The sequence below is a fragment of the Gossypium hirsutum genome, chromosome D08, assembly GCF_007990345.1.
Source record: "Gossypium hirsutum isolate 1008001.06 chromosome D08, Gossypium_hirsutum_v2.1, whole genome shotgun sequence".
Taxonomy (NCBI): domain Eukaryota; kingdom Viridiplantae; phylum Streptophyta; class Magnoliopsida; order Malvales; family Malvaceae; genus Gossypium; species Gossypium hirsutum.
In genome coordinates this window covers 63,103,520-63,130,387 of record NC_053444.1, presented here as the reverse complement: position 1 = coordinate 63,130,387, position 26,868 = coordinate 63,103,520, and the positions used below count along the sequence as shown (strand labels likewise).

Sequence of the window (26,868 nt, the reverse complement as noted above, 5' to 3'; positions counted from 1 at the left end):
TTAATTGAGTTGGTAAGTCTTATTTTATCATCCTAACTAAACTTAAATTTTCTCGAATCAAGTTTAATTAACTAAAATTCAAGTAGAGCCGAATCGAGTAAAATTGTTTGAGTTTAATAAAAATATTGAACATTTCAAATTAAAATATTGTTATAGTATAACTAATTCCATATTAAAACACATAAATTTGAAATCATATATATTTGAAAAAAAATTCAAAGTAAACTAAGAAAAAAGAGATACTTTAGTATGATAAACTTGAATCATTAAGTAACTTATTTAGATCCCAAAATTATTATGTAAAAAAATAAAATTTTAACTTTCTTTATATATTTTTTAAATTTTTTTTAAAATATAAATTTTAATTTTTTTATAAATATTTTGAATTTTTTTTTGTAATTTTTGTTGAGAAAGAAATCAAGTTGCTCATTTTCAAAATTAACAGAGACTAAAGGGATATTTACACCAATCCATTATTCAAATTATTTTAGTTATTCAAATTGTAAAATTCAACTCCACTTAAAACTCGAAATACTTATTTGTGTTGACTCAAAAAAAATCGATTAACTCGAAATTCAATTTTTTTTCAATTTTTATCAATTTTTTTGAATCAAACCGAATCTAGCTCACCGCTAAAGTAGAGTCTGCCAATTATGAAGCAACAGTGGATTTAGCAACGTCCACCTCACCCTACTCTATTACCGTCCCTAGATGTATTACTATAACAAATTTCACTCAAATTCAAATTTTATAGATAATATTATTAAAAGGGACAATAATAAATCTCGAAAAAATTAATTTTTATGAACTATGGATCGATTGTGAAAGATATATTGATCATACCCAAAATTAAAAAGCCCCAACAAATAGGGATCCTTTCATGTCTCCGAAACCTAGTGGTGTTAGTATTATTTTATGTTTTTTGTTGATAATTTATTTATTACTAAATTCCTAAAAACTTCAGCCGACTGACTGAACTCTAGGTGATAGTTGTCAGTTGACAACAGCTCTGACTGAACTAGAGGTGAAAGTTTTCAGTTGACAACAACCAGCCCTGAATTTGATCCTTGAACAGTCCTAGTGCCCTCCCTATATATATGAAAAAGGAATCCAAAACTTCCTCAATCTCCACTGGTCATTAGAGCCAAAAGAAACATAATCAATCATCTGTTTCTTATATTTTTGCAACTGTTGGCCTGAAATCTAGACTGCTGAACTCATTATTTCTGCTACTTTGCAACCATTGAAATTCGAATTTCAGATCTATTGAATCAATTGAACTAAAAACCGACTTACCAACTAAATACCAAACAGTGGGTGGTGATAATTATGGAATGGTGCATCCCTCTTTCTGTTTTGAATTACTTGCCGATCATGGGTGTCAACTGTCATTATTCACTAAGTTCAAAAGAAAGCCCCACTAAAAAGAAAAAGAAACGCATAAGCCATGGATGATATTTAAAATGTTCCTCTATCTTAAGAACAACTAGGTATAACAAACAAAAAAGTAATGGTAAGAGGTAACCCTCAGGTTCAAAGTTCAAACCTTGTTTAGAAGTAAATGGAAGCTCACTATTGTCTGATTCTGGATCAAACTTTCTTTACTGTCGGATCAAATGTCAATCTAAGAAAGGTTTACCTAATTATGCATACACATCAACTACCACTCAGTTTACAAGGCTGTAGAAAACTGGACATGGCAAAGATAGCATGGCAGATGCTTAACCTTGATGTGCTCCAAAGATGGCAAAATTTTCCATATGCAAACACCTTAAGGTAAACTAATGTTGAAGTGCAACAAAACATGTTAAAAAGTATCAAAACAGATCTATAAAACAGCCAACCTTCACAAACAACTGTGAAAGTTACCTTCGTTTCTTTACAGAGTGAAGCATGGAAAAAGTGCATGTTACCTTTTGAGTGGCTTATAGAGTACAACAGTCACGTATTTGGACTCAAACCTATGGGTCAATCCCAGGGCAACAACAGAATGCGATGCCCATCCTTTCTCAATGAAAAGGTGGTTAAGTACAACATGTTGAGGCTTTGAGGATGATGCTCCATCTTGATTATCTGTACCGAGGACAGTTTGATGCAGCTGGGACGGAACTATAACAGGCTCCTTTGCAAAATCTTCCTCCGTTGGCAATGCCTGGCCATAACTGGAATTTGGAGATCCTGGAGCCAAAAACTCGGTTACACTATCCAGATTTTCAGGTACATAGTCCTGCAAGAAATTGTGTCAAGTAATTAAGCAAATGAAACCAACATAAATAGTGACAAGTATAACTGAGATCTTAGTTAAGGCCAAAAAAAGAAAGGGTAAAAGTTTCTATCATTATGAGAAACATGAGAGAACCTATGTAATGCACATCTTTCCTATTCTTCCTAGTTTGCTCAATATGATATACGTGAACCTCTCTTTCATGCAACAGCAGATGCTAAATTTGTAAATAGCCAGATTTGCATTGCAGTCAATCATTCTACACCAGCCTATGAAAGCACCATTACATGGAGTACAAAAGAAGTTAAATGATTCAAATTTGAGCAAGTGTCATATAAGAAGATACATACATGAACATCAAGAAGATTACAAATATGGCCCATTTCATTAGCTACAAAAGGTAGATCAGGCATATATCTCCATTCGCCATCAACAATAAACTTGTAATGGTATATGCCAGATGGAAGGACCAAAAGAATTGAGTGGTCCTTACCAGATCTCAGCAGTTTCTTCCTGGAAGCAAAAATAACAGACTCAATTATATGCCATCCAAGCTTGGGTTTGACTATTCAAACAAAAAGAGAAACAGTGGGATTTCTTAAGCATGAAAGTCAGTGTCTATAATGCAAGGGGCTGAAACCCGACCTTGATCTCCAGTTGTCCCAAGAACCTTCCACGGCCACATCATGACCACCATAATTCCATGTAATGATGACAGGAATACCTTTCTCAGTTGCACTATCAACAGCCCCAGGTGAATCATGCTGCCAAATTTGGCTGAAAAAGGAATGGACATCACCCCTTGGTAAGGGAGCTACAGGAACCTGAAAATTCACCAAAAGCAACCAAACTATCAGTAGAAAGGCCTCTAAACTGATAGACAAAAGTCTTTAGTTCATAGGTAATTCATCAGCGCACTTCTCAGACTTTAATTACTATCTGACCAGATGAAGATTAATGAAACAAAACAAATTAATTGACAAAACACAACTTACAAAACCAATTACTTGATCTTGCAAGCAATGCAGATACTCACACCTCCAAATTAGGCATCTAGAGATCCACATGAATCTATAGATGAAATCATAGCCACATACATATTAAAAGAGCAAGTCTTCGTGGACACAAACCAATCTAAAGACCAACGATATTGGGGCTTCCCGCACAATGTTTCCAGAAGTTGTATGCTTTTTGGGCTTTGGCATTGGTTAGACTTATCAAACAATCTTCCCCCTTCCCCTCATGTTCATTTGTGTTTATCTCTCATCTATCATCAGCTCAAAAAGAGAATAATAAAGATTCAAACATCTAAGCATTCCCTCTTGAGAATTAACATGTGTAAAAGAACAATTACATTCCATTTCTCCAAAGAATCCCATAAAACTACTACATTCCAAACTTCTAACGAATTTATCACAAAGCAACTAGGCTACATTGCTATAAAAAAAAACTTATTATCAACATCTCCACTCACCAGATTTTGCAAAACTGCCCTAAATTATGATCAGAAAGAAGACACCCAAAAGATTATCTTCCACATCTCATTCAATGAAACAATTCAATTTTTTTTTTAATTTTCCCTATCTATCAACACAGAATTATCTTCAGTTAGTCACTCAAATTGCCAATCAAAACTTAGATTGTACTTATTCAAATTAAATTTGAGACAAAATATCTCTCTCGTTTTTTTTCCCTTTTAGATTAGTAATTTAGATTTGTACTAATTTAGATCATTGAAATTTCGAAGATACGAACCTGAGGCGCGAACAAAAGAGGGGATCGAGACCGGCTAGGGCTCTGCGGCGGACTATTCGCCATTGAATCAGACGACGGCACTCTAACAACTACTGCGGAGGCCGAGGGGCCGGCTCCAGGAACGATGGGCTCCCCACCGTTGGATCTTAAGTAAAGATTTTCGATACCGCCATTGGCTCCGTCTTCTCTTCCATTTGCATTTCCCATAACTTCAGTTTTCCTTTTCCCCCCTCCAGAGAGATCCACAGAAGAAACAACGGTTAGGTGAAAAGAAATTTGTTTTGGTAATTGAATAAAGTGAGGGGTTTAAATGACACTGGTTTTCGGTTTATTTACGGGGATTGACACTAGGAACGTGAACAACTGCAAGTTGCCGGGAAACGGTTGTTCTGAATTTCTCTTCTTCTTTTTTTGCCTTTTTTGACCTTTTGTCATTCTTTTACTGACAAACTACTCCACGGCAATTGATAAAATCAAAAGGGCAAATTTAATAATATAAAACCATTCCTATTTTAATTTAGTAAATCCTCTTTGCTTTTACTTTACAACTAGTATCATCCACTCACAATTCCTGTGAGTTAATAATTTGTTTGTGATAAGCTATAAAGTAAAAAATAGGTAATGTTTTCATAATTAGGTCTATGATGGAATTCATCACGCCATCAAACTACAAATTTATATGGTTTGATAAACTAATTTTTTAAAAGAATTAAAATTTAAAAAATAAAAGATTGATTCAATTGAGTGTTTCGCTTGAATCAATTTGTCTACATTGATTCACAGATCAATTAATTTAATGATTCGGTCTAGTTTAAATAACCGTGGTTCTATATCTTTACGTTTTATATATTAAGTCCTCTTGTTTTTATTTTCAATAATTTAATCTCTCTATTTTTAAGATTTAAAAATATGTTTTTAAATTATATATAACCACATGATACTTTAATTGAAAAGTTAATATATTGACTATGAATTAATTAACAACATTATAAAAAGGGAGAATGTAACTTTTGGTCTCTGAACTTGACAAATAAGTCCACATTGGCCCCTAAACTTTTTTTTATCTACTTTGATAGCTGAATTTGAAAATTATTATTCATTTAAGCCCATTTTGTTAATGGCTGTGAAAAATGAGGAGCTAATGTAACTTTTGGCCCTTGAACTTGGTAAGTAGGTCAACATTGACTATTGAACTTGACAATTAGGTTCGCTTTGGTAAATGTATTTTTTTTGGTCCATTTTGAACTTAATAACCAAGTCAACTTTTATCACTAAACTTGAAAATTCTAAAAGTTCAATGATGTGACACTCTGAGATTGTGCGAGATCATCAGTTGTGAAATAATTTTTTTTATAAATGATGATGTGGTACAATCTCAAAACACCAAACTGATGGTAACAGTTTAAACCACCAGCTTTCGACTCAACTAGTCTGACCACTGGACCAACAATAATTAAAATTTTGTGAAAATCTAAAAAGTAAAAGTAATTTTTTTAGATTTTTATGAATTTTAATATTGTTAGTTCAATGGTCGTACTGATTGAACTAATTGAATCGAGAACTAGTGGTCTAACTTATTCAATTGTTAAAACACTGAATATGACATTTTTCAAACTCAGGATCATCAAACTTTTAGAGTTTTTAAATTCAGAGATCAAAATTGACCTAGTACTAAAGTGAATCTAATTGTCAAGTTCATGGATCAATGTGGACTTACTTGCTAAGCTCAAGGGCTAAAAGTTACATTATCACATTTTTTTTTTCTCACGACCATTATTAGAATGAGCTTAAATGAATAACAATTTTTAACTTCAATGGTCAAAGTGGATAAAAAAAAGTTCAAGACCAATGTGGACCTATCTGCTAAGTTTGGGATTAAAAGTTACATTATCCCTTATAAAAATATAGGGACCAAATAATTTTAGAAATTAAAGTATAAAGATTAAATATCAATTCAAGCATATTAAAAGGACCGAAACTAAAAATTAATATTTTTACAAAATAGAAAAAAAAAGTAGAAGAGCTTGATGGGTTGCGTGTCGTATATCAGCAAGATTCACCTCTTTAGTATATAGATATGTAATTTTATGTATTTATTTATTTTAATTATTAAATAATATATTTTATTTAAATTACCAATACGAAGTGATACTATTTAATTTTAATTAAAGTATATTAACTATTATGATGATTAAAACTTTACAATAAAAACAAATTCAAATTATGGTTATAGTATGAAATTCAAAATTATTTTGTGATTTTGTAGAATGTTGAACGTTACTCTATGTAATAATAGTTTTTTATTATTAAAATACTAGTAAAAGTATAACTAAAAATTGAGTGAATTTGCAGGATGCTAAGTATAATATTAGCTTTAATAAAAATACTTTTTACTACAACATTTTCTAATGTTAGTGCACTATTATTAATTTTTCGAGTTTATAACATTAAGTTCATAAATTCTCACTAGTATTATGGGTCGCAGATTAAAATTTGTGACGAATGCACATAGAACGTTCTAAGGAGATTAACGAATTAAATATATATCATTTAACTTTTGTTATTCATTACATTATCAAATTTGTTATTTTAAATAATTTTTTTATTATTGTTAAAATTTATTATTCTATTTTTCAAATTTTTTGGATAAATAAATTTACTTGATGAGAAAATTTATGATACTTAAAATTTTGATTCTATTATAAGACTTTTATTAAATAAATTTATATATTAATATTAAATTATTACGTTTCCATCCCGTAAAAAATAAAAAAATACATCACATTTGTTCTAAATAACAAATATAATTATTTATATAACATATATAATCAAATCTAATAGATATTATAATTATATTAATTGTATATTATTTACGAACTATTATCATCAATTTATCGACTATTAAAAAAGGTAAAAAAATGAATAATAAAGAGTTTAATTTATAATATATCAATATTTTATTATTTGTACAAATGCCTTAATAATGATTAAAAAAATTAGCACTTACTTAAATGATCAAAATAATTGATATATGTTGATTAGTTATTATTTTGGACAATATTTTAATTTACATTAATTATATGAAGTAAAATTATATAATATTAAATATGATAAAAATATTTTTATGATTTGAATTTTTAATATTATATAATTTTAAAAAATAATTAAAATTATACGTATAAAATAATATGCATATAAAATTTAATCTAATTAATAAAAAGTGAATAGTTTGACTAGATTGGTAAAATACTCGAATTAAACAATAAACTATTAACAGGTGGTTTATTTTTTAAGCATAGGTCAATTGAGTCTTAGCTTAATGACATCAATATTATTGTTAATGTAAGATAATGTGGATTCGCTGAAGCGCATCATCTTCTTATTTAATGGTTGAGACAGGATTATGCTAGTTTTAAGCATTATATCGAGAAACAAATATTAGGAATGGTGATCCTGCACGAAGGAATTAAATAATAATAAGAGTTATTTTTCAACCAAATATAAAACTTTATTGGGTTAAATGGACCGTCACAAAAAATTTTGGGCCTAATATATATTATCTAGAAAAGGGGACGTCCTTTAAAAATTCATAAACAGAATCACAGACGGCAAAAGCTAGGAACCCTAATTCCGAGTGAGAAGGGAAGAAAAGAAAAAGAACAAAGATGAGGCCGATTTTGATGAAAGGTCATGAAAGGCCATTGACGTTTCTCAAGTACAACAGAGATGGCGATCTTTTGTTTTCGTGTGCCAAGGATCACACTCCCACCGTTTGGTTCGCCGACAACGGCGAGCGTCTCGGCACTTACCGTGGCCATAACGGCGCTGTTTGGACTTGCGATGTCTCAAGTATTTTTCTCTTTTTTTTATCGAATTTGCAGCTTTTTAAATTGAAATCCCAAATGTTATGATTATTTTAAATGTTTAGGGGATTCGATGAGGCTTATAACTGGAAGTGCTGATCAAACGGTGAAGTTATGGAATGTTCAGAAGGGAACTCAATTATATACGTTTAATTTTGGTTCACCGGCGAGGTCGGTAGAGTTTGCCATTGGGGATAAACTTGCTGTCATTACCACGGATCCCTTCATGGAATTGACATCCGCTATTCATGTTAAACGCATTGCCGGAGATTCAACCGAACGTAAGCTTAAAAATTATCATGATCATTCATTATGTTGTTGGTTTAAGGCAGTTTGGTTTGGTTTGAATAAAATTAGGCAGTGGGAAAGTGATAATATTAATTTGTTGAAGTAGAAGGTTGATGTATAATGTAATTTGAAATGTCTGGCATTGTAGTTTGACAACTGTTATTTAAGTCTGTTGATGTGTTTGATTTCTAAACTCTGATTCATTACATTGTGACATATTCATGCAGAAACCGAGGAATCTGTGCTTGTCATCAAGGGTCCTCAAGGTAGAATAAATAGAGCTGTTTGGGGACCCCTCAATAGGACTATCATTAGTGCTGGAGAAGATGCTGTAATTCGTATATGGGATTCTGAGGTAAGTTGCTGTTTTATATACATGCACATATATTGTCGTGTTTGCATGGTGCTTGACAATTAGTTAGCATGTGTAAATAAGTAGAGATGTTGATGCAAAACTCTTCTATGCTATTTTCAATGAAGTAATTTTGTTGAGCTTAAGTTGATCTAGCACAGCATGGATTGAGATTCTAGACTTCTTTCTTTTACATTGTTTGTTAAGACTTGGATACTCAAAAAAATTGACTTTTTTGAGAATATTGTCACATTGTTTGTGCAATTGATTTTAGAAGTATTATGTTTCTTTCATTATTTGTAATTTCCATTGAATCATTGAAAAGTGTCTGATCTTTTGCATTGATTTTTCCTATCTATCTTGCAGACTGGAAAACTGCTTAAAGAGTCTGACAAGGAATCTGGCCACAAAAAGACAATAACATCTCTCACAAAGGCGGCAGATGGTTCACACTTCCTTAGTGGTTCCCTAGATAAATCGGCCAAGGTGATGCATCTTATTGACCCCTCCTAGATCTTCTACGTTTGATACTTTTCTCTTCATGATTCTTTATTGTTTTTCTTTTCTTCAAATGTTTAGCTATGGGACACAAGAACATTAACTCTTATCAAGACATACAGTACTGAACGCCCAGTCAATGCTGTTGCAATGTCTCCCCTTCTTGACCATGTAAGTATGCAATAAGAGCTACGCAACTTGTATTCCAATATTCTTTGTCCCTAATAGCATCTTTCTTCTTAATTGGCTGCATTAAAGAGAAATCTGGCAAATCTTTTTCTAGTTTCTGGAAGTTCAGTATCTGTTTTATTTGGTAATTGATAACTTCGGGGTCTTCAAGCATTTTATTTAAACTTACAGTACTCACAGGCCTAAAGATGTCTAATATTGTATTTCACCTCAAGCCTTGCAAAATCAATTGTTTAGATGGTCCAATGCTAATGTTGGATTGTCTGTTAGCATATATTTGCATGATACTGGGTTTATTTGGCAATGCTGAGAGAAAATAAAGGGGGTTGGGGAGGGGGGGACTGATTTCATTATCAGCATTCAATACTCTGCAGTCTTTCTTGTTTCTTTCTTCTGAATGCCTCGTGTTATTCTAGGTGGTGCTTGGAGGTGGACAGGATGCATCAGCTGTCACAACTACCGATCATCGTGCTGGAAAGTTTGAAGCTAAATTCTATGAAAAGGTAACTTTTGTTTATATAAGGTTTCTGCAGATGGTGAAGATTTGTTTTTCTGCAGTTTCCCATTTTATCATACTGTTTGGCTGCTTTGTAGATACTTCAAGAGGAAATTGGAGGTGTGAAAGGGCATTTTGGGCCTATAAATGCTTTGGCTTTTAACCCAGATGGGAAGAGGTACGGAGCAAATAAAATTTCTTTGCTTATTTACAACTTGCTAATGGAACTTGATGTTGTGTGCTGTGTATCAAATGAACCTTGTTTATGGAAAGTTGAAATTTATGGTTCCACGGATGTCTTTATTATTGTTAACTAAATCCAATTGTGTTATATGAAATGATATATTCAACTAGACCAATTGCATCTCATCATGATCTGGTAGTTCTCTCTTGCATGTTTGCTGCCACGGAGTTTTTGTTCTGCTCCGGATTGTTGATTATTTTAACCATCTGTGTTTTGTAACTGAATAGTTTTTCGAGTGGCGGGGAGGATGGATACGTGCGATTACACCATTTTGACCCGGACTACTTCAACATCAAAATTTAAATTTTGGTGCCGAAAAGAAGACTGAAAAAGTTGGTTTTGTAGCAATGATTTATGCGTTCAATTTTCAGTGGTATTTGACTGCAAAGGGATAAGATCCTATATTTGTGCACATAACCAGCTTTTTTGTTTGTTCGTTGAAACGGAGTAATTTTGAGCTTCATCTATTTTCTTTCTCTAGCTAGAATGTTATCCACATTTCCGGTTTCAAATGTTCTTGCGTTATACACCTTTATATTTGTATTTTATCCTTTCTAGGTTTTATGATGTGTTGGGGTTGAAAATACCTGCCAGCCCCAACATCGGTTTAATTAATTAATTTAGTCCGAATTGAATAAGATCTGTTTCTAAATTCATATGTATATTATTTTCAATTGTAATTGAACTCCATGCAAAAAAACTTGAGAACATGAAATTAAGATAAAAGAGTATGAGAACATAAGCAAATAACCAAACTTGAAATAATACTATGATTATTAATAAAAATACATCATATGTAATTTGATATTTAACGTATGCTTCTTATGTCATTTGTAATTTTTTGTAGAACAATAAATGTTTTTTCAACCATATTTCGAAACTTTGAATGTCTTAAATTAAAGAGTTAGTGTGTCTTGTCTATCATGTTTGTGTCTGGCAGATGCTACATTTTCTATTTTTATTTTTAATATCGACTTTATAATATTCGAGTATATAGTCTAAATAACTTGTAGCCTTAATTATAAAAACTCGTATAATTTTAATTTAGAGAATGACTTAGTTTATGTTATTCCCTAAGTAAAAAAAATATAAAATTTATAATATATAGCTTTTATAAAAATGTTTTATAAATTTTCTAAAACTTTCGTAGCACTTCTTACATAACATAATTTTTTGTCATAATTTTCTTATGAATAAGTATATTATTTTGTCTTATGTGTCAAAAAGGTTTTTAAGAAAATGCAAAAAGTCAATTAAGTTCTTGTATTAAATTCGGGGCAATTTACCTAAAAAGGTTGTTTTTTTTAAATTTTACCAAAATGGGCCGATTTTTTGATTATTTACCGAAATGGTCCATTTTTTGGGAAATCGCGTCCACGTCAGCGCGATGTCAGGGTACATGTCAGGACATCGTGTCCACGTCAGCGCGACCTGCTGATGTGGCCAACGGTCAAATTTTTGACCGTTGCCCCCCCCAACGGTCAAAAAAAAAACTATAAAACCCCCCACCCCTTTTTTTTCACAAACAAATCCTATCTCAATTTTCTTCTAAAATCCTCTTAATTTCCTTCCAAAATTCTCTTAAACTCTCAATTTCATTCCAAAAATCTCTCAAATCCATATTAAATTTCAATTTCCCCTCAATTTCATTTTTTTAAATTAATTTCAAAATTTTTTATATATTTTTAAAATAATTTTAAATTTTTTTATATTTTCATCAATGGCTGGATCATTGATTCGTCTTGATAGGAATCACATATCGGTGGAGCAAATGAAAATAGTAAGTATTAAATTTAAATTTTAAATATTATTTAAGATATTTTTAATTATGTATTTTTAGAAAATTATTAATTTATTATTTGTTATAAAAGTCTGAAGATCGGGTATTGGAATGCACTATCCGAAATATGCATGGTCCTCCATCACCGTTAGTAGAGAACTACCTGCGGGAAGCGGGTTTTTGGCACGTGGCGACGGTAGGCCGGGGATGCAAGTTGGAGCCAAAACTGATCAGTGCGTTGATCGAGAGGTGGAGACCCGAGACGCACACATTTCATCTTCCATGTGGTGAGTGCACTATCACTCTAGAAGATGTCCATCTGCAATTGAGATTGCCGGTGGACGGGCACCCAGTCACCGGGTCTGCCCAATCTAGCAATTGGGAGGCGGTGTGCTAGAAGCTTTTGGGCGCTGTTCCGGATAAAATGGATGGAGGTAAGGTGGAGATGGGCTGGTTACGTGCCACCTTCCCCGATCCGAATGCAAATTCAACCGAAATTGAAAGAATCTGATATGTTCGATCATACATTCTTCAAATAATTGAAGGTTATCTGATGTCCGACACGTCACAGAGCCGTGTACATCTAAAGTGGCTACTAAAACTCTTTGATTTTAAAGGAGCCGGTGAATTTAGTTGGGGGTCTGCCGTCTTGGCAACATTATATCGGGAGATGTGCGGGGCGACGTGACCGAGGAGAGCAAACATTGGAGGTTGCCTGTCACTACTGCAATCATGGGCACGGTTTCGCTTTCCATTTCTATGTCCTCGAGTGAACCACCCACATACATTCCCACTCGTAACGAGGTAAATTTTATATTACATTTTGGAATTGTTATGTAAATTTTGTAAGAATAAAAATATGCTAAAAATTTATTTAATTAGGTGGAACCATCCGGTAAGTTATCGTGGATTACCATCTGAACTTGAAGATATACGGCTTCTATTGGAGCAACGGTCGGAAGCAGAAGTAAGTATTATTGCAAATAGATATTTCCATACATTCGCTAGTGGGACCGGTATATAGTATTTAGTATTGAGTATTATGTATATAACTGATATTTCTACCATGTTCATGTAGTTTCAATGGACACCATACGAGGATCCGGCAATCCGGGCAGTAATCGCTGAAGAGTTTTTACAAAATCCAAACGCTTGGCATGAACATGTGTCGTCTTGCACCGCACACTTTTTTATCTCCCACAACCCTATCCTTTTCCTTAACGAGGCGACGATTTTCCATGAACATGTGCCGTCTAGCACCGCACACTTCGCCTCAAACTTATCAGATTTTGATTTAACAACGTGGTAATTAACGCCGTTTTTGATGCTATGCTGTTTCAAAGCACCAATAAAACAATCCTTATTGGTAAACTGATTACCAACTTCAAGTTCACCGAAATCTACCCCCGAACTTGTACGATCGCGCAACCGGTGTGGTAGATCTAGAAACTCTAACGCATCATCTGCTGCCAGATCGACATTATGCATGTAGGCTGGAGGTGAGTATGCTCTGAATCGTGGATTTTCTTCATCATCTGAACTCCTTTCACCATCTTCACCTTCTGTTGGAATAGGCTCCGGTTCAGGAAATAATCCCACCTCTGCACCATCCGGCCCGGGCTCTCGAGGTGGATCCACATCGGAGTCATCTTCTAACCCATAATCATCTGCAGCGTACGACGTCCCCTCACCGGTTGATGTCGGAGGTAGTACGCCATCCCTTCTTCTTGGCATTTGATAACGTCCCCAATTGGATGTAAATTGTCATCCACTAGAACTTGATGCAGTTCCCCAGTACGTATTTCCAGCGTCAAACGTCGAGCCACCGACATACATGTCCCATCCACCGACAGAGTGCCTTGCGGGGGATGTGCATTCGACACCGCTACCGAACATAGGTTGTTCCGTATTTTGTAACCCGCTAACTGAGTGTCGGCCAGGGGTCGTGTATACATCTCGAACACCGGACGGAAGTACATCAGTTGGCGACGTAAATTGTACATATAACTCAATATAAGTTGCTCCGCTAGCAAGATGAGTCTGCACCATTGCCTCCCAGCTACGAGCACCTTTTATGTCGAACGAGTCATATGTCACCAGATCAACACAATAACAAAATCGATACATGATTGACAGAACTTTCATTGGCGTCGTTCCGAATATTTTACGCCTAATTCTTTTACGAAGTTTTGTCAAATCTATGTTCTGGTTAAATGACAGTCGCACCGTATTCTCCGACAAAAAAACAACACCATTCTCGGTGTGGCAAACCTCACCATCGTAGTAAATAACAGCACTAATACGTTCACTCATTTTGAAACTCTTACTTTCTTAGCCTCTCTAAAATGTTTCTGTTATGACTTATGCATTCTAAGAACATTTTCTGCCTAGTTTATAGCCTCAGCCCAAACTTGCTACTGTAGCAAAATCGCGTCCACGAGGGCGCGATTTTATACTATTTGCTCAGAAAAGTCAAAAAAAAATTCTTACATGACCAAACTGTAGTGAAATCGCGTCCACGAGGGCACGATTTCACAATTTCTTCTCAATTAGCATCCTCGAGGGCGCGATTTTATACTATTTGACCAGAAACGTCAACTCGAAATAATTTATTCCGGGACCCCTAAACCCTAAAAGCCAGAAAAACCAAACGTGAAATCAACGTCAAAATCGCATCCCCGAGAACGCGCTACGTGTCAGGACATCGCGCTGACGTGGACGCAATTTCCCGGAAAATAGACCATTCCGGTAAATAATAAAAAAATCGGCCCATTTCGGTAAATTTTGAAAAAAAACGGCTTTTTTAGGTAAATTGCCCTTAAATTCGCACTCAATTAAGGTTTTGTCATTAATTAAAATGATCAATTGAGCCCCTCCGATAAGGGTTTTCATCATTGACCATGTTAATTGTTAAAATAAACTGACGGGCCAATTATATGGTGACACGTGGAAATTTATGGTTTAATCATATTTTTCCCATAAAAATATTATAAGTGATAAAAAATTATGAAAATTTTCAAAAAAATTATAAAGCTTATAAATATTATAAAAATATAATAATTCTAATAAATTATAAAAATATCATACAATTAATAAAACTTATTTTAAATAATTAAAATTAAAAAATGTATTACAATTCTTAAAAAATCATAAAAATTGTAGAAAATTATAAAAAAATATTTAAAATATTACGATTGATATAAACTTATAAAAATTGTTTAAAATATCATAAAAAAACTTGAATTGGACCGGTTAGCCTAAAATCAACAAGGGTATTGATCGAAGAAAAGCCATTAGACTAGTTGACTTGAGAATCAGACTGTTGAACTGATTTTTTATTTTTTAAAATATTTTTAATCAAACCAAAATTTCATTATCCAACTATTAGCATATGTCAGGATGAAATATTATAACAAAGGTTTTCAGAACTAGTCTTGTCACCGGTTTGTTAGTTCAACTAATCTATCATGTTCATTTAAATAAAACATTAAAAATATATATATATTTTAAAAATCAGTTCAACCATCCTAGGTCAACTAGTCTAATGGTTTCATTCAAACCAACACACTTATCGACTTCGGTCCAATCAACTGATTCGTTCCCGTTTAAGTTTTTATGATTTTTTATAAGTTTCCATCAATTTTAATATTTTTTTATCATTCTTATGGTTTTTAATTATTTTTATAGAATTTTAATGAGTGTTTATAAAATTTTAAATGTTTTATTATTTTTTATACTTTTTATAATTTTATAATAATTTTTATAAATTCATATTTTTTAAAATAATTTTAATGATTTTGACAATTTTTTTCTAATTATAAAAATATTTTTTATAAATTTTAATATATTGGAGGGAAAATATTATATTAAACCAGAAACTGCCAAATGTTATCATCTAATTGGTTCATCAATTTATTTTAACATTTAACATTATCAATGATGGAAACGGTTAACGGGAAGGGCTTAATTGGGTGCGAATTTAATATATACAGATATAAGAGTTTATTTAAGGAAGATAACTATAGATACAAAAACAAATTAGGAGTTTGTTTAAGCAAAAGTATGGATAGAAGGTAATGTTTAAGAATAGGATTGTTGATTAAAATGATCAATTATCAATTTAATTATTTTAAAATTAAAAATTAGAAAATAATCTAATAATTAAATAACCTGTAAAATAATGAAGACAGATATGATATATGACATCAAGAGCAGAAACTAAGATAACATATGTATTTATAGATAGGCAAGCTCCGTCGTTCCAAACCCTAGCCATTCCTCCAAATAAAACCCTAATCTTTAAGGGAAATATCCATTTCATCCATGGCCAAAAAGCGAAAGCAACGATCCTCCGAACCCCAACCCACCAAAACAACGCCGGATCCTCAACCAATCCAACAACAACCCGAATATGTACCCGACGAAGATCCGAACCGCAAAGTAGAAGAGGAACTGCAACTACAGGAAGTGGAAGAGGAAGTAGAAGTGGAAGAAGAAGTTGAAGTAGAAGAGGAAGTTGAAGAAGAAGACGACGATGACGACGATGAAGAAGCTCAAAATCAAACCCTAGTCGGTTCCTCTAACGCCAACGGAGCCCCGAAAGAAACGGGTCAAGAAGAGGATTTGGACGACGAGCCGTTCGAGAAACTTCTGGAACCATTCGGGAAAGATCAATTGATTACCCTTATCAGGAGAGCCGTTGATAAGCACCCGGAATTTATCTCCTCAGTTCGGGAGTTCGCAGATGCGGACCCGTCCCATCGGAAGATCTTCGTTCATGGGCTAAGTTGGGATACCACTGCGGAAACCCTCACCGCCGAATTTTGTAAGTATGGGGAAATCGAAGAATGCAAAGCTGTTACCGATAGGGTTTCTGGGAAATCTAAAGGTTACGCCTTTATTCTATTTAAGCATCGTAGTGGGGCACGCCGGGCTTTGAAACAACCCCAGAAGAAGATTGGAAATCGAACTACTTCTTGCCAGTTGGCTTCACAGGGGCCGGTTCCGGCGCCGCCTCCTACGGCTCCTCCTGTTTCCGAGTATACTCAAAGGAAGATTTTTGTTAGCAATGTGTCAGCTGACTTGGACCCGGAGAAGTTGCTTGAGTTTTTTAAACAGTATGGGGAAGTTGAGGAAGGTCCATTGGGGCTCGATAAGCAGACGGGGAAACCAAAGGGGTTTTCCCTTTTTGTATACAGGTCGGTTGAGAGTGCGAGGAAAGCGTTAGAAGAGCCTCATAAAAATTTTGAAGGTCATGTTTTGCATTGCCAAAAAGCCATTGATGGGCCGAAATCGACTAAAGGGGGTTACGGAGGAGGTACTTCCGGTGGGCATCATCAGCAGTACCAACAGCATCAGCATCAGCAAGGACATCAGATTCAGTCTCATTTCCATCATGCTAAGAAGGGAAAGTACTCATCTGGTGGATCAGAGACTGGTCATTTGATGGCTCCATCTGGACCTACTGCAGTTGGGTTCAACCCTGGAGTTGCTGCTGGTGGGTTTAACCCTGCTGCTGCTGCACCTGCTTTAAACCCAGCGCTTGGACAGGCTTTGACTGCATTGCTTGCTGGCCAGGGTGGTTTGGGGCTTGGTAATCTGCTTGGAGGGCTTAGTGGCGCCCCTGTGAACCAAGGGACACCTGCTGCAGGGTATGGGAATCAGGTTGCTGGAGGCTATGGAGTGCAGGGTGGATATCAGAACCCACAGATGGGTCAGGGCGGTGCTGGTAGGAATCAACCTGGTAGTGGTGCTCCTTACATGGGACATTAGGTATGGCCTAAGGTAACCAGATATGATCTTTTGCATGATTTATGGACTTCATTAATGTTACATTTGCATGATTTTCATGCACGATAGAATTAACTAATGCGGATTCAAATCTAATTAAGCAAAGTGTGCTGTATACTGCTAAACACGACCTCACATTTGTGTGTGAGGGGTTGTGGCTAGTGTTTAGGATCAGGTTTGTGTGAGAGCTGTACCAACAGATTGCTTTTAATTGTTGTTGAGGCTCAACAGAATTGAATTGTTAATGTATGAATAGAGTTCTTAGTATGCTTCAACTTTTAAGTTAATCATTTGGACGAGTTACTTAGTTCTACAAAGTTTATTTGTTTTAACTGTTGGAGAAAGGGTGGTTATAGGATTTGGTATGTTGATGAGTCTGGTCTTTTCTTTTTCTTCTTCATACAAAGGTTTCATAACAAATTTTATAAATGCCCCCATTTCTTTTTATTTGTTGGTGTTTTTTAGTTGCCTTTCTAAAATTATAATGAAACAATCTTCTTGGTTTGATCTTACTTTATGTTGTTTATTGAACTTCATTTTGGATTCTTCCATTGCTGTCCATCATGTTTTATTTGGTTAAACTTTATTAACTCAAAATCTTATTTGTTTTTGCCAAAGTTATGAAACTTGTTAAAGGTCATTTTCTCATGCATCTTTTTCCATAAATATTTTGTTTTCAAAACTTGTCTTTTTATGCTTTACTATTCATTGTGCAGATGCTCTCATAGATGCATCAATCATTTTATTTTCGACTCTGGTGATTCTGAAGTTCCAGGCACTCATGCAAACGTGGTCTTTAAATTTGTAACAAAAAGTTGTTACTGTTTGCCCGCTATAAAGATCTGAAATCCTAAACCTGTATTTTCATATTTAATTTTGTACTCTTTCCCCTTCACATGTTTTCAAAAAGGTGTAGAAGAAAAATGTTGGGGGAACAGGTAGAATTTTCATGCGGACGCTACTATGCCTTTTCATGTTTTTTGAGTGTGACTCAAACAATGCCTTTTCTGCCCCCCCCTAAATAGACTGATACACTCATCTTGTGGCGACTGTTTCTTATGTGAATCAGAAGGTTCTTAATTTAGTTTAAATGTGACAACAATTTTGGGGTTATTCCACATTTTCTTGAATTGTGGTTTTGTAAATGTGTTGATGGGTTGACCTTGTGAATGTTGTTTAGCTTTTGTTTGGTTTCCCCTAATTTTTTAACTTCCATGTGGATTGCTGTGGCCATTATTTTGATGAAGTCATTAAATAATGCTATATTGGAGGAGATGAATTTCCGAATTGCAGGTGCAAAAAATATATATGGTCTCTCACTGCCGCTTTCATGCGTAACATATGGTTAACAGCAGCACTTCCAGCACCTACCCCTTCTCCTGGATATTGCTCTCATTGGTCTTACAACCCTGGGCCTTACAATGGGAACAAATAGAGTTGGGGAACCGGTTAACAAGGTTTTGTTGATGTAAAACTGGAAAACATGGTGTGAAGTGTGTAGTCAGCCACAACTTGGGGTTGGGCAGATTTGAAATGTTGGTCCTAGATATTGTTTTGCATTGCATATAAACCTGTTGTTTTTGTAAAAGTATATGTCGTAACTGTCTATTGAACCCCCTCTCCTCATCTCTCAAGGAGTTGTTGGAAAGTTCGTGGCATGCAATGCAAATGCAAAGCACCTGGTAATGATGCGGCTCTTCATTGCTCCTCTGTTCTGTGATCTTTCCCTTCAATGGAAAATGACTCCTGCCATATGCGCTCATGCTTTGTCTTGTCCAGTGGGGAGGAGACTCTTGTGAAAGGGGCTTGGTTGGAGCATCTTTGGCTTCTTTCAGTGGCGATGGTGTACGGTGATTTAGGCCTTTTTCTAGCTAGAATGTTTTTAGCTCTGATGTTTGGGTTTGATTTTCGGTTGAACCATCATAATGGTATGGTATGTGCTTGACAACAGTTGACCTATCTGTGCGGCTCTGCTTTCATTGATTTATAACTGGTTTAAGTTAACGATAGCTGAGGCTATGCATTGATTATCACCAAACAGGATTACGGGTACTACACAGGCGAAAGCCATTTAACAAGTGCTAGTCAAACATACCTTCATAGATCCTACAAACAGCAGGGCCAAACACCCAAAAGGGGTGATGTTTCAACCACCACCACATCAATGATAACCCTACTTGTTTAAACTTTCATATAACTTAAAAACGTTTCAGTCATTTTGGTAACAACCAAAAGCCTATACAAAACATGGGGGATCAGCAGAAGAACATGGAATTGCAGACGTTCTCCTTCAACCTCGGCAGCTGAGGGACAGAAATGGCTCCAGGTGCGGTAACTCCACCATGGCTCGAGTTTGTCTCTGAGGCATCTTCAAACTTCATGAATGTACCCACCTGTGCGGCTGCCAAATGTGCATAGCAAATAGGAGCAACTACAACACACGTCATGTTGTCATATTAGCAATCCGTAAAACATCTCAAACAAACACTTCAGAGAAAATTGAATTACGAAATCAAACAACTAGCTGGAAGCTTTCACAAACAGAGGTCAAAGCTAAATCAGAATTCTCACCTACAGATATGGCAGTGGTGCTCCTTTGATACCTGCAATAGACAGTTTATAAGGAATCCAGCATTGGTTACAGATCAAAACATTAGCGGAGCAATTACTATACATGATTGAACACTTACACATACGACAGAGAGTGGACTAGTTCCTGCAGATCATCAGCCGAAAACCCAATCTGATCTAAGAGAACATGATAATGAGTAGGCCTCGTGGTTCCCTGAAAAGCAAACACAAATTATATAAAGAAATGAACATTACAAGGAACAGGAGGCCATCAAGGTTTAGAACAGAATAGCAATTTCTCTGATTATTCAACTACAAGCTTATTGAAAAAAGTCAAAAGAACAGAAATCAGAGCCTTGATTCAATTTTAAAAGGAGACTCAACTTCGTATAAAGGGACAAAAAAGCATAACTACAGAATCAGTAATCAAGAAAACTAAATTCTCGAAGAACTTACAATCATTCCAGCATGGGCACAAAGATAGAAGTCATTGTTCTTAGGATGACAGATTTTGTTGTCTATAACGGTTCCTGCATAATGGAAAACAGGATAAATTGTGAAAACTATAACCAAGGTACCGAATGACATGCACCAAATCATGACTGAGACTCACCAGGCGGGACATTGTCAGGAGATCCCTGCTGGAAAAACTTAGTATGATGGTTTTTCTGTGCCACAATGACCACAAACTTGGGGTTCCAACTCTCATCAAGAAATTTGCAAGCCTATAAAGTAGAAACGTTAACAACTGATGATTTATCCCAATCAGTGTCATCTTTAAGACAATGATTTATCACCAGCAATGTAATCTTACTGCATACCTCAATTACTTGATCCAGTTCAATGTTCAATACTTGATTGAACTGTGACTCGCTAACTCCATCCCTGAGTTGAACCAAGAATAATGAGCAAGGAAGCAATATTCCATCAGCATTTCAATAAAATGTAACAGAAACATCAGCACAATAATCACAAACCAGCTAATAACAAAAACTTGCAGCGAAGAACCCTTAAAAACAGGATATGTTTGATATATAGATTAACCAAGCACCATAAGCTTTTATGATAAAATACACAATTCTGAAATGAAAAAGCACTTTTACATAGCAGATATGATAGATTAACCAAGCAGCATAAACACAAACATTTATGAGAAAAAAAACAAAATTCTAAAATGCAAAAATGCTTTTACATGGCAGGTATTATACTCCCATAACATAATTAGACAACAAAGATGTGCAAATGATAGACGGAATATCACAACAATCAAAGCTATATAGCAAGAGAAATAAATTAGGAATGTAGACGAGGCTAAAGAATGATAGAGATCTAAGCATTCCAAATTGCAGGAAGCAAGAAACATTCTACTATGATTAGAAGTTCAAAAAGGACATTCAACTTGTATAATCTGTAAGCAGCACAAAAACACCATACAGATAAAAGATGCTTGAATATACAATATTCCCCAAATAACTGTTACATGTTTAGCAAATAAAAGATGATTAGATAGGTAAATATATAATTGCTAAGAAGTCCAAACAAATAGTTTGCAAGCAGAGAAGCAATGCGAATTAAGAAACAGGAACACCAAAATTTTGTCTTCGCAAGTTACTTGAAAACGTACTACTCCATTTGAGTTAGAATATGTTATATTTTATAGAGATTGAACATGAGAAACAGCAAAACCTGAATATGATAATTTGATCAGGCTTCCTCTTTCCTGAACTTGTATAGAAGTCCAAGAGAACCTCCCTGTGATTAAAAAAATATTCATTAGGAACACAACCATAAACACTACTAGACCCAAAAGTTAAGATGCTAGACATGAATGTTCAACAAGAGCAACACATAATTTTTTAACTAGAAAGATATAAATTAAAAAGAAAGAAAAAAGATGTAAAAATTAAATCTGAAAAGAAAGGAACTTCATTGCTGGCGCACCTCATGATACCTTCATCCTCCTTGTCAGACACTTTTTTGAATAGAGAATCTATCATTTCAAGCTTAGGAGATTGTGTACGAACAGATGCTCTATAGCGGGAAATCAAAGGCCACTGCCTGGAGCTGACCACCTAGAAATTCAACAAAAGGAACTCTAAAATAAGTACAGGTCAAGAAGCTACCTCAAGAGGAAATAGTTATGTAGAGTACAGAATGCAGAATCACATATCCATAAGTGCCATTACAAGCAGCTAGCAGTTGATGGAAACCCAAGAAACACAAAGATATTGAACAATATCATCCCTACCGCAGCAATTGATGGAATATCAGACTGCCCAGGAGAGCCATGAGACACATCCATGCCAAGGATGATGGTTGGAACCTTTGAAACAACTGGAATTGAAGGTGTTTGCTCAATTGCTAGCATGGAATTCAGTCCTCCAAGCTGCGTAGAGGTAATTAGCAGGTTAGTGTTTAATCTTCCCAAGTTCAAAAAATAAAGGAGAATAAATTTGATGAGAGCATACCTTTGCATTGATTTTTAGAAGCAGGTTTGTAAGGTACTGATCATTGACCCTAGTTGGAGCCATGCACTGAGTGACTATGCCAAACTCAGAAAGATTCTTCTTCTTCCATGGACCTTCAAAAAGTCAAATTTTAGAAGAAAGGAAGACTTCAAGAGAAAGAAAAGCACAGTTAACGCACGAACAGGTGAGATTTTGAATACCATAAAGATCAGAATTTTTCCTATCAGGTAAAAGACAAAGAAGAAACTGTGGAGCTCCAGGAAGTTTAGATTGGATATCCTCAAACATTTTCTCGACTCTAACCAAAGGAGAGCAACGTCTGTTCTGATTGGACTCTTGGAACACATCAAATGGAGGGTCTATCCGCTAAAATAGAGACAAGGAAAACAACTTTAGCCCACAAGTTCAATTTATAACCTTGTATATGCCAAGTGACAAAACCGTCACAACAAAATTAAAAAAAAAAAAAACTTGGTCAAACTTACAATTCCTTTCATGTCTCCACATCTAATCAGATCCCGGACAAGGCTATTCGTATCACATCGTGCAGAGAAGTTGACAACAGCCCATCTTTCAATCTTAGTTGGCTCCACTAATTTCTACAAAAGCATACACTGTTGAGAAACAATAGATAAACATATATAAAATAGAAAGTTTCAATACAAAAGGGAGTAAAAACCTTGTTATTAAAATTCCATCTCCCGTTCCGAGGAAAGAAATCTTCACCATTCCCCACTTTTAACTGTCAAAAAGAAAAATTAGAATGTAGATCCAACCAAAATCATTAGGATAACTCTAAACACCCAACATAAATGCATGACATATCAATGGATGAAAAAAAGAATTAATCCAGCCAAATATGACTCTACCCTTGGCGCTGGCAGAACACGACCTTCGACTTGGGTGAAATTAGTGCTGATAGAAATACCACAAGAACGCAGCATTGGCTCAGCACCATAGTTGCTCCTCTGTAAAGCCTGCACAAAATTTGCAACAACACTCATTGACATGTATTTTACAGCACAATAAATATGAAGTGAGTCAAAAGCTTAGAGAAAAGACCTACACTGGATAAGACTGTCATTCTTTCCTGAGGCTTCTGTCTTGATTTTTCAACCAAAGAAGCTCTCTGGAAAGTGGTTAACGCTTTGGTGTAACGTTGCAAAGACACCAGGGAACAGAGCTATTGCAACAGGTGCCCAACAAACCATAGACAAGTATTAGTTACAAAACATAGATTCCATAAACAAACAAAATCACAGTCCATGAATTCACCTCCAAAGGAATATATGTCGGCCGTTTTGGCTTTCCGACATTAATGCATGGCAGGTCTGCAGAATAGCGCAACTGTATGTTGCGATGGTTGACAAAATAATCATAAACAGTAATCTCTAGATTCTCAGCTTCACCATTATCATTCTTCATGCTTTTCTGCTTCAATGAAAACCTACATAAAGGACACAAACATGCAACAAATAAAAAAAAGTAATTACTTAAAACTGAAGCATAAGACAAGACTCCATCAGACAAAAACAAATACTAGCTGATTTAAAACAGATTGAAGAAAAAGCAATGGTCTGAAATCAGGAAACCATACAACTGATCTTTGCACAACTGCTCGCTCAATCCAGTGATCTTGTACTCCTGATTGGATGGACTGACCTTTATCCTCAGGTTCTTAAGGCTTCGTTTAGCCTATACAGGGGGAACCAAGCAATAAAGGTTCAATAATTGATGCAAGGTAACTCAAATTCACTTGGAGACAGAGAAGGTTATCGGTTACCTTGGTCCAGTCCAGGGAGTACGGATCTCTAGCATTCTGATTGGCAAGCAAAAAGTCCACAACAGGACCAGGACGAATTATCATGGTAGTTGAGACATCTAAAATAGAAATAAATTGAGTAATTAAAAGAAAAACACAAAGTAATAAATGCATAAGAGTCAGAGGTAAGAATCCAAGTTCCAACCAATATTCAGGGAAAGGCCCCCTTGAGAGGCTCTGAAGCTAGAATGGAAGCCCCTGCAGCCCAGGACACCACCTCCAATGTCTGTAAAATTATCAGGATTATTTTGAAAGAATGATTGGCGAACGAGTAGACATCCCCTATAAAATTCAAGTTAATGTCAGAATAAATTTAACATCCAGGACCAAAACCTTAAGTGGAAAAAAATGACATACAGGCTGATATTTTTAACTCACTGTTTTGCAGCATGCTGCCGTAAAACGATATCCAACACCCTTAGGGCCTCTTGTGAGTTTTCTGATTCCTGTCCACGCAGAGCATTTTGAATCGCTTGCATGGGAATCTTTGCAGCAAAGCTGATCTCCACTTTAAAGGTCTTTGACTGATAAGGCCGTTTAATTCTCTTCCTGTCTTGCCCATTTGAGTCATCATGGACATCAGGGCTTGCATTCCCGTTGTTTCTATAAATGAGAAGGTCCACAATCCACATTTAGAACTGAATTAACAATAAATGGGAGAATTTATACTAAAAACCAGTCTTACGAGCATGTCTACCTGTTAGATGTAACATCCTCAAGTACAACTGTAAACTCATGCTTGTTATTTGGAAGAGCACCAACAGTAAATAAACTTTTCTCACCATCATAAGCAAAGTCCTTTCCAGCCAATTCATTGCCATAGGTCTCTTGCACCCTCTCTATCACTTTTCTTCCAACACCCTTGCCATCAACTGGACGGCCATCTTCATAATAAAGAGAAACCTGTTGAACCAAATACAAAAGAAGAAGCTTGCATCAATAACTACCATTAACAAAAACCTGAGGACTATTAATGGAAAAGCATAGAGTGAAGGAATCAAATAGCATACACAGTAATGGAAGAAGTGTCCATCAGAGCTTCCAACATTCACTTTGAAGTGATTGGTGAGAAGAGTTATCTTCTGCCCTTTAGATCCAAGACCACGCCTGGCCATTGGGACTCGCACAACCTTCTTCTTTGCAGGTTCAGGTTCTGCTTTGATAGGCACCACATCAGGAGGCACAGGTGGGGGTGGAGGCAGAGAGTCAGGTGCCGCCCCATTTCCATCCTGCTCAAACGAGTCCATGTCCTAAAACAAAGAAAACAATATGTAATGCAACGAAGAAGAGAAAACACTAGGAAGTACCAAGATAACCTAAAATAAAAAGAAAAACCGCTTTGAAGAAAGATAAGGAATAGTATCATATAATCATTTCAGGCAGAAAACAGTATACTATTTTTGAGTTGACACATTGGTCATTATTATTAACAAAAGAGAGAAAAAAAAGGGAAAAAAAGAGAGAGAAGCAATTACACTTGACATATAACAAGCCAATAACTTTAAGAGAAACGTAAACATGCATTCAGGGAATTCAGTGAACTGAATAATGGCTAAAAGATCTTACTATATTTGCAGAGTGGAACAGGTGAACAGTCAGACATTCAAACACCCAAAAACAGAAGCAAAGTCATGACAACAAAACACTATGATCATGCAGTTCAAAAATGAAGTTTTTCTCTTACAATGTGCTAAGAAATCCAACATGCAAGCATCGGAAAGCCATATTTACAATGAATACAAATATTACCTAGAAATTAGACGATCTGCAGCAAAATAAGCGTATTCTTGAAGACAGCTGGAACACCAACAAGAAAATTTCCGTAAATGAGCATAAATGGTAAAATAAAAGGAAAAAGATTACCCTTCAGAGTGCAAACTAAAGCACATCTAAGAATATGAGCTTAAGACGCACATACAGGCACACCAAAGTTAACATTAAGTGGCAAATGAAGCCAAAATGTTACAGCTTTTTAATAGTCTCGCTCACAAAAATGAGAAGAAAATTTTTTATAACAAAAAAAAACCTAGATAAAAAAAATAACAGGATTCTGAAAAAGCTTACTAAAGTAGCTAAAAAAGACCAAAAAATAGTTACGTCAGAGGGGGAAAAAAGCTAAAAACGTATGAACTTGAACGTTGACTTAAAACTAGAAACAAAAAACAGGGAATTAGTGTACTCAGATAGTAGTTAAAAAGAAAGAAAAAAACCACTGGAAGAAAAACACACCAAGTGAAGCAGGCATTGCACGGAAAAAGGTTGAAAAAGAAATCCAGAATTTTTTCAAATTACCTCAAAAACCCAGAGAAAACCACCAAATCAGAAAAATACAAGCCCAGAAAACTGAAACTGAAGAGGTTTTGAGAGGAATTTACCTGAAATTTACAGAGAAACCAATGATAGAAACCCTAAAACATGAAAGAGAAATGTGAAGTTCAAGGCTCCCGTCTGTGTCTCCCTCTTTTTACTTACCTCTCACACGAAAAACTAAAAATTAAGGACAGTGAAATAATATAAAAACTTTAAGG

At 35.2% G+C, this 26,868-nt stretch overlaps 4 protein-coding genes across 11 annotated transcripts; 2 read left to right on the top strand and 2 right to left on the bottom strand.

Annotated features, from left to right (window-relative positions):
• Positions 1-1,733: 1,733 nt before the first annotated feature.
• On the bottom strand, positions 1,734-4,436 carry LOC121219942 (SNF1-related protein kinase regulatory subunit beta-1). Its single transcript, XM_041098774.1, has 4 exons — positions 3,980-4,436; positions 2,870-3,048; positions 2,575-2,737; positions 1,734-2,227 (listed from the first exon to the last, which is right to left on the bottom strand). The coding sequence occupies exons 1-4, from the start codon at positions 4,184-4,186 to the stop codon at positions 1,910-1,912; spliced, it is 867 nt and encodes a 288-aa protein (XP_040954708.1). The 5' UTR covers positions 4,187-4,436; the 3' UTR covers positions 1,734-1,909.
• A 3,116-nt stretch (positions 4,437-7,552) lies between these two features.
• On the top strand, positions 7,553-10,547 carry LOC107962788 (eukaryotic translation initiation factor 3 subunit I). The gene is made up of 8 exons (XM_016899298.2): positions 7,553-7,828; positions 7,908-8,123; positions 8,358-8,485; positions 8,849-8,968; positions 9,062-9,151; positions 9,586-9,672; positions 9,764-9,843; positions 10,137-10,547. Exons 1-8 carry the CDS (start codon positions 7,645-7,647, stop codon positions 10,210-10,212), a joined length of 981 nt encoding a protein of 326 aa, XP_016754787.1. The 5' UTR covers positions 7,553-7,644; the 3' UTR covers positions 10,213-10,547.
• A 5,150-nt stretch (positions 10,548-15,697) lies between these two features.
• Positions 15,698-19,438, top strand: LOC107962790 (UBP1-associated protein 2B). Of its 8 annotated transcripts, none has more exons than XM_016899304.2 (2): positions 15,698-17,461; positions 18,196-18,592. In XM_016899304.2, exon 1 carries the CDS (start codon positions 16,013-16,015, stop codon positions 17,459-17,461), a length of 1,449 nt encoding a protein of 482 aa, XP_016754793.1. In that variant the 5' UTR covers positions 15,698-16,012; the 3' UTR covers positions 18,196-18,592. The 8 variants fall into 8 exon arrangements, with proteins under 8 accessions (XP_016754793.1, XP_016754797.1, XP_016754792.1 ...); XM_016899308.2 differs by lacking the exon at positions 18,196-18,592 and adding an exon at positions 18,773-19,438 and having other exon boundaries at positions 15,700-17,461; XM_016899303.2 differs by having other exon boundaries at positions 15,887-17,473.
• Positions 19,439-19,473: 35 nt separating this feature from the next.
• Positions 19,474-26,868, bottom strand: LOC107962789 (protein argonaute 4). The gene is made up of 24 exons (XM_016899299.2): positions 26,716-26,868; positions 26,090-26,137; positions 25,351-25,590; positions 25,038-25,243; positions 24,719-24,943; positions 24,486-24,622; positions 24,302-24,399; positions 24,116-24,213; positions 23,794-23,965; positions 23,585-23,701; positions 23,388-23,495; positions 23,198-23,260; positions 23,004-23,117; positions 22,719-22,884; positions 22,519-22,631; positions 22,299-22,436; positions 21,992-22,122; positions 21,737-21,802; positions 20,872-20,935; positions 20,664-20,775; positions 20,507-20,580; positions 20,170-20,264; positions 20,051-20,082; positions 19,474-19,910 (listed from the first exon to the last, which is right to left on the bottom strand). Exons 3-24 carry the CDS (start codon positions 25,585-25,587, stop codon positions 19,735-19,737), a joined length of 2,742 nt encoding a protein of 913 aa, XP_016754788.2. The 5' UTR covers positions 25,588-25,590; positions 26,090-26,137; positions 26,716-26,868; the 3' UTR covers positions 19,474-19,734.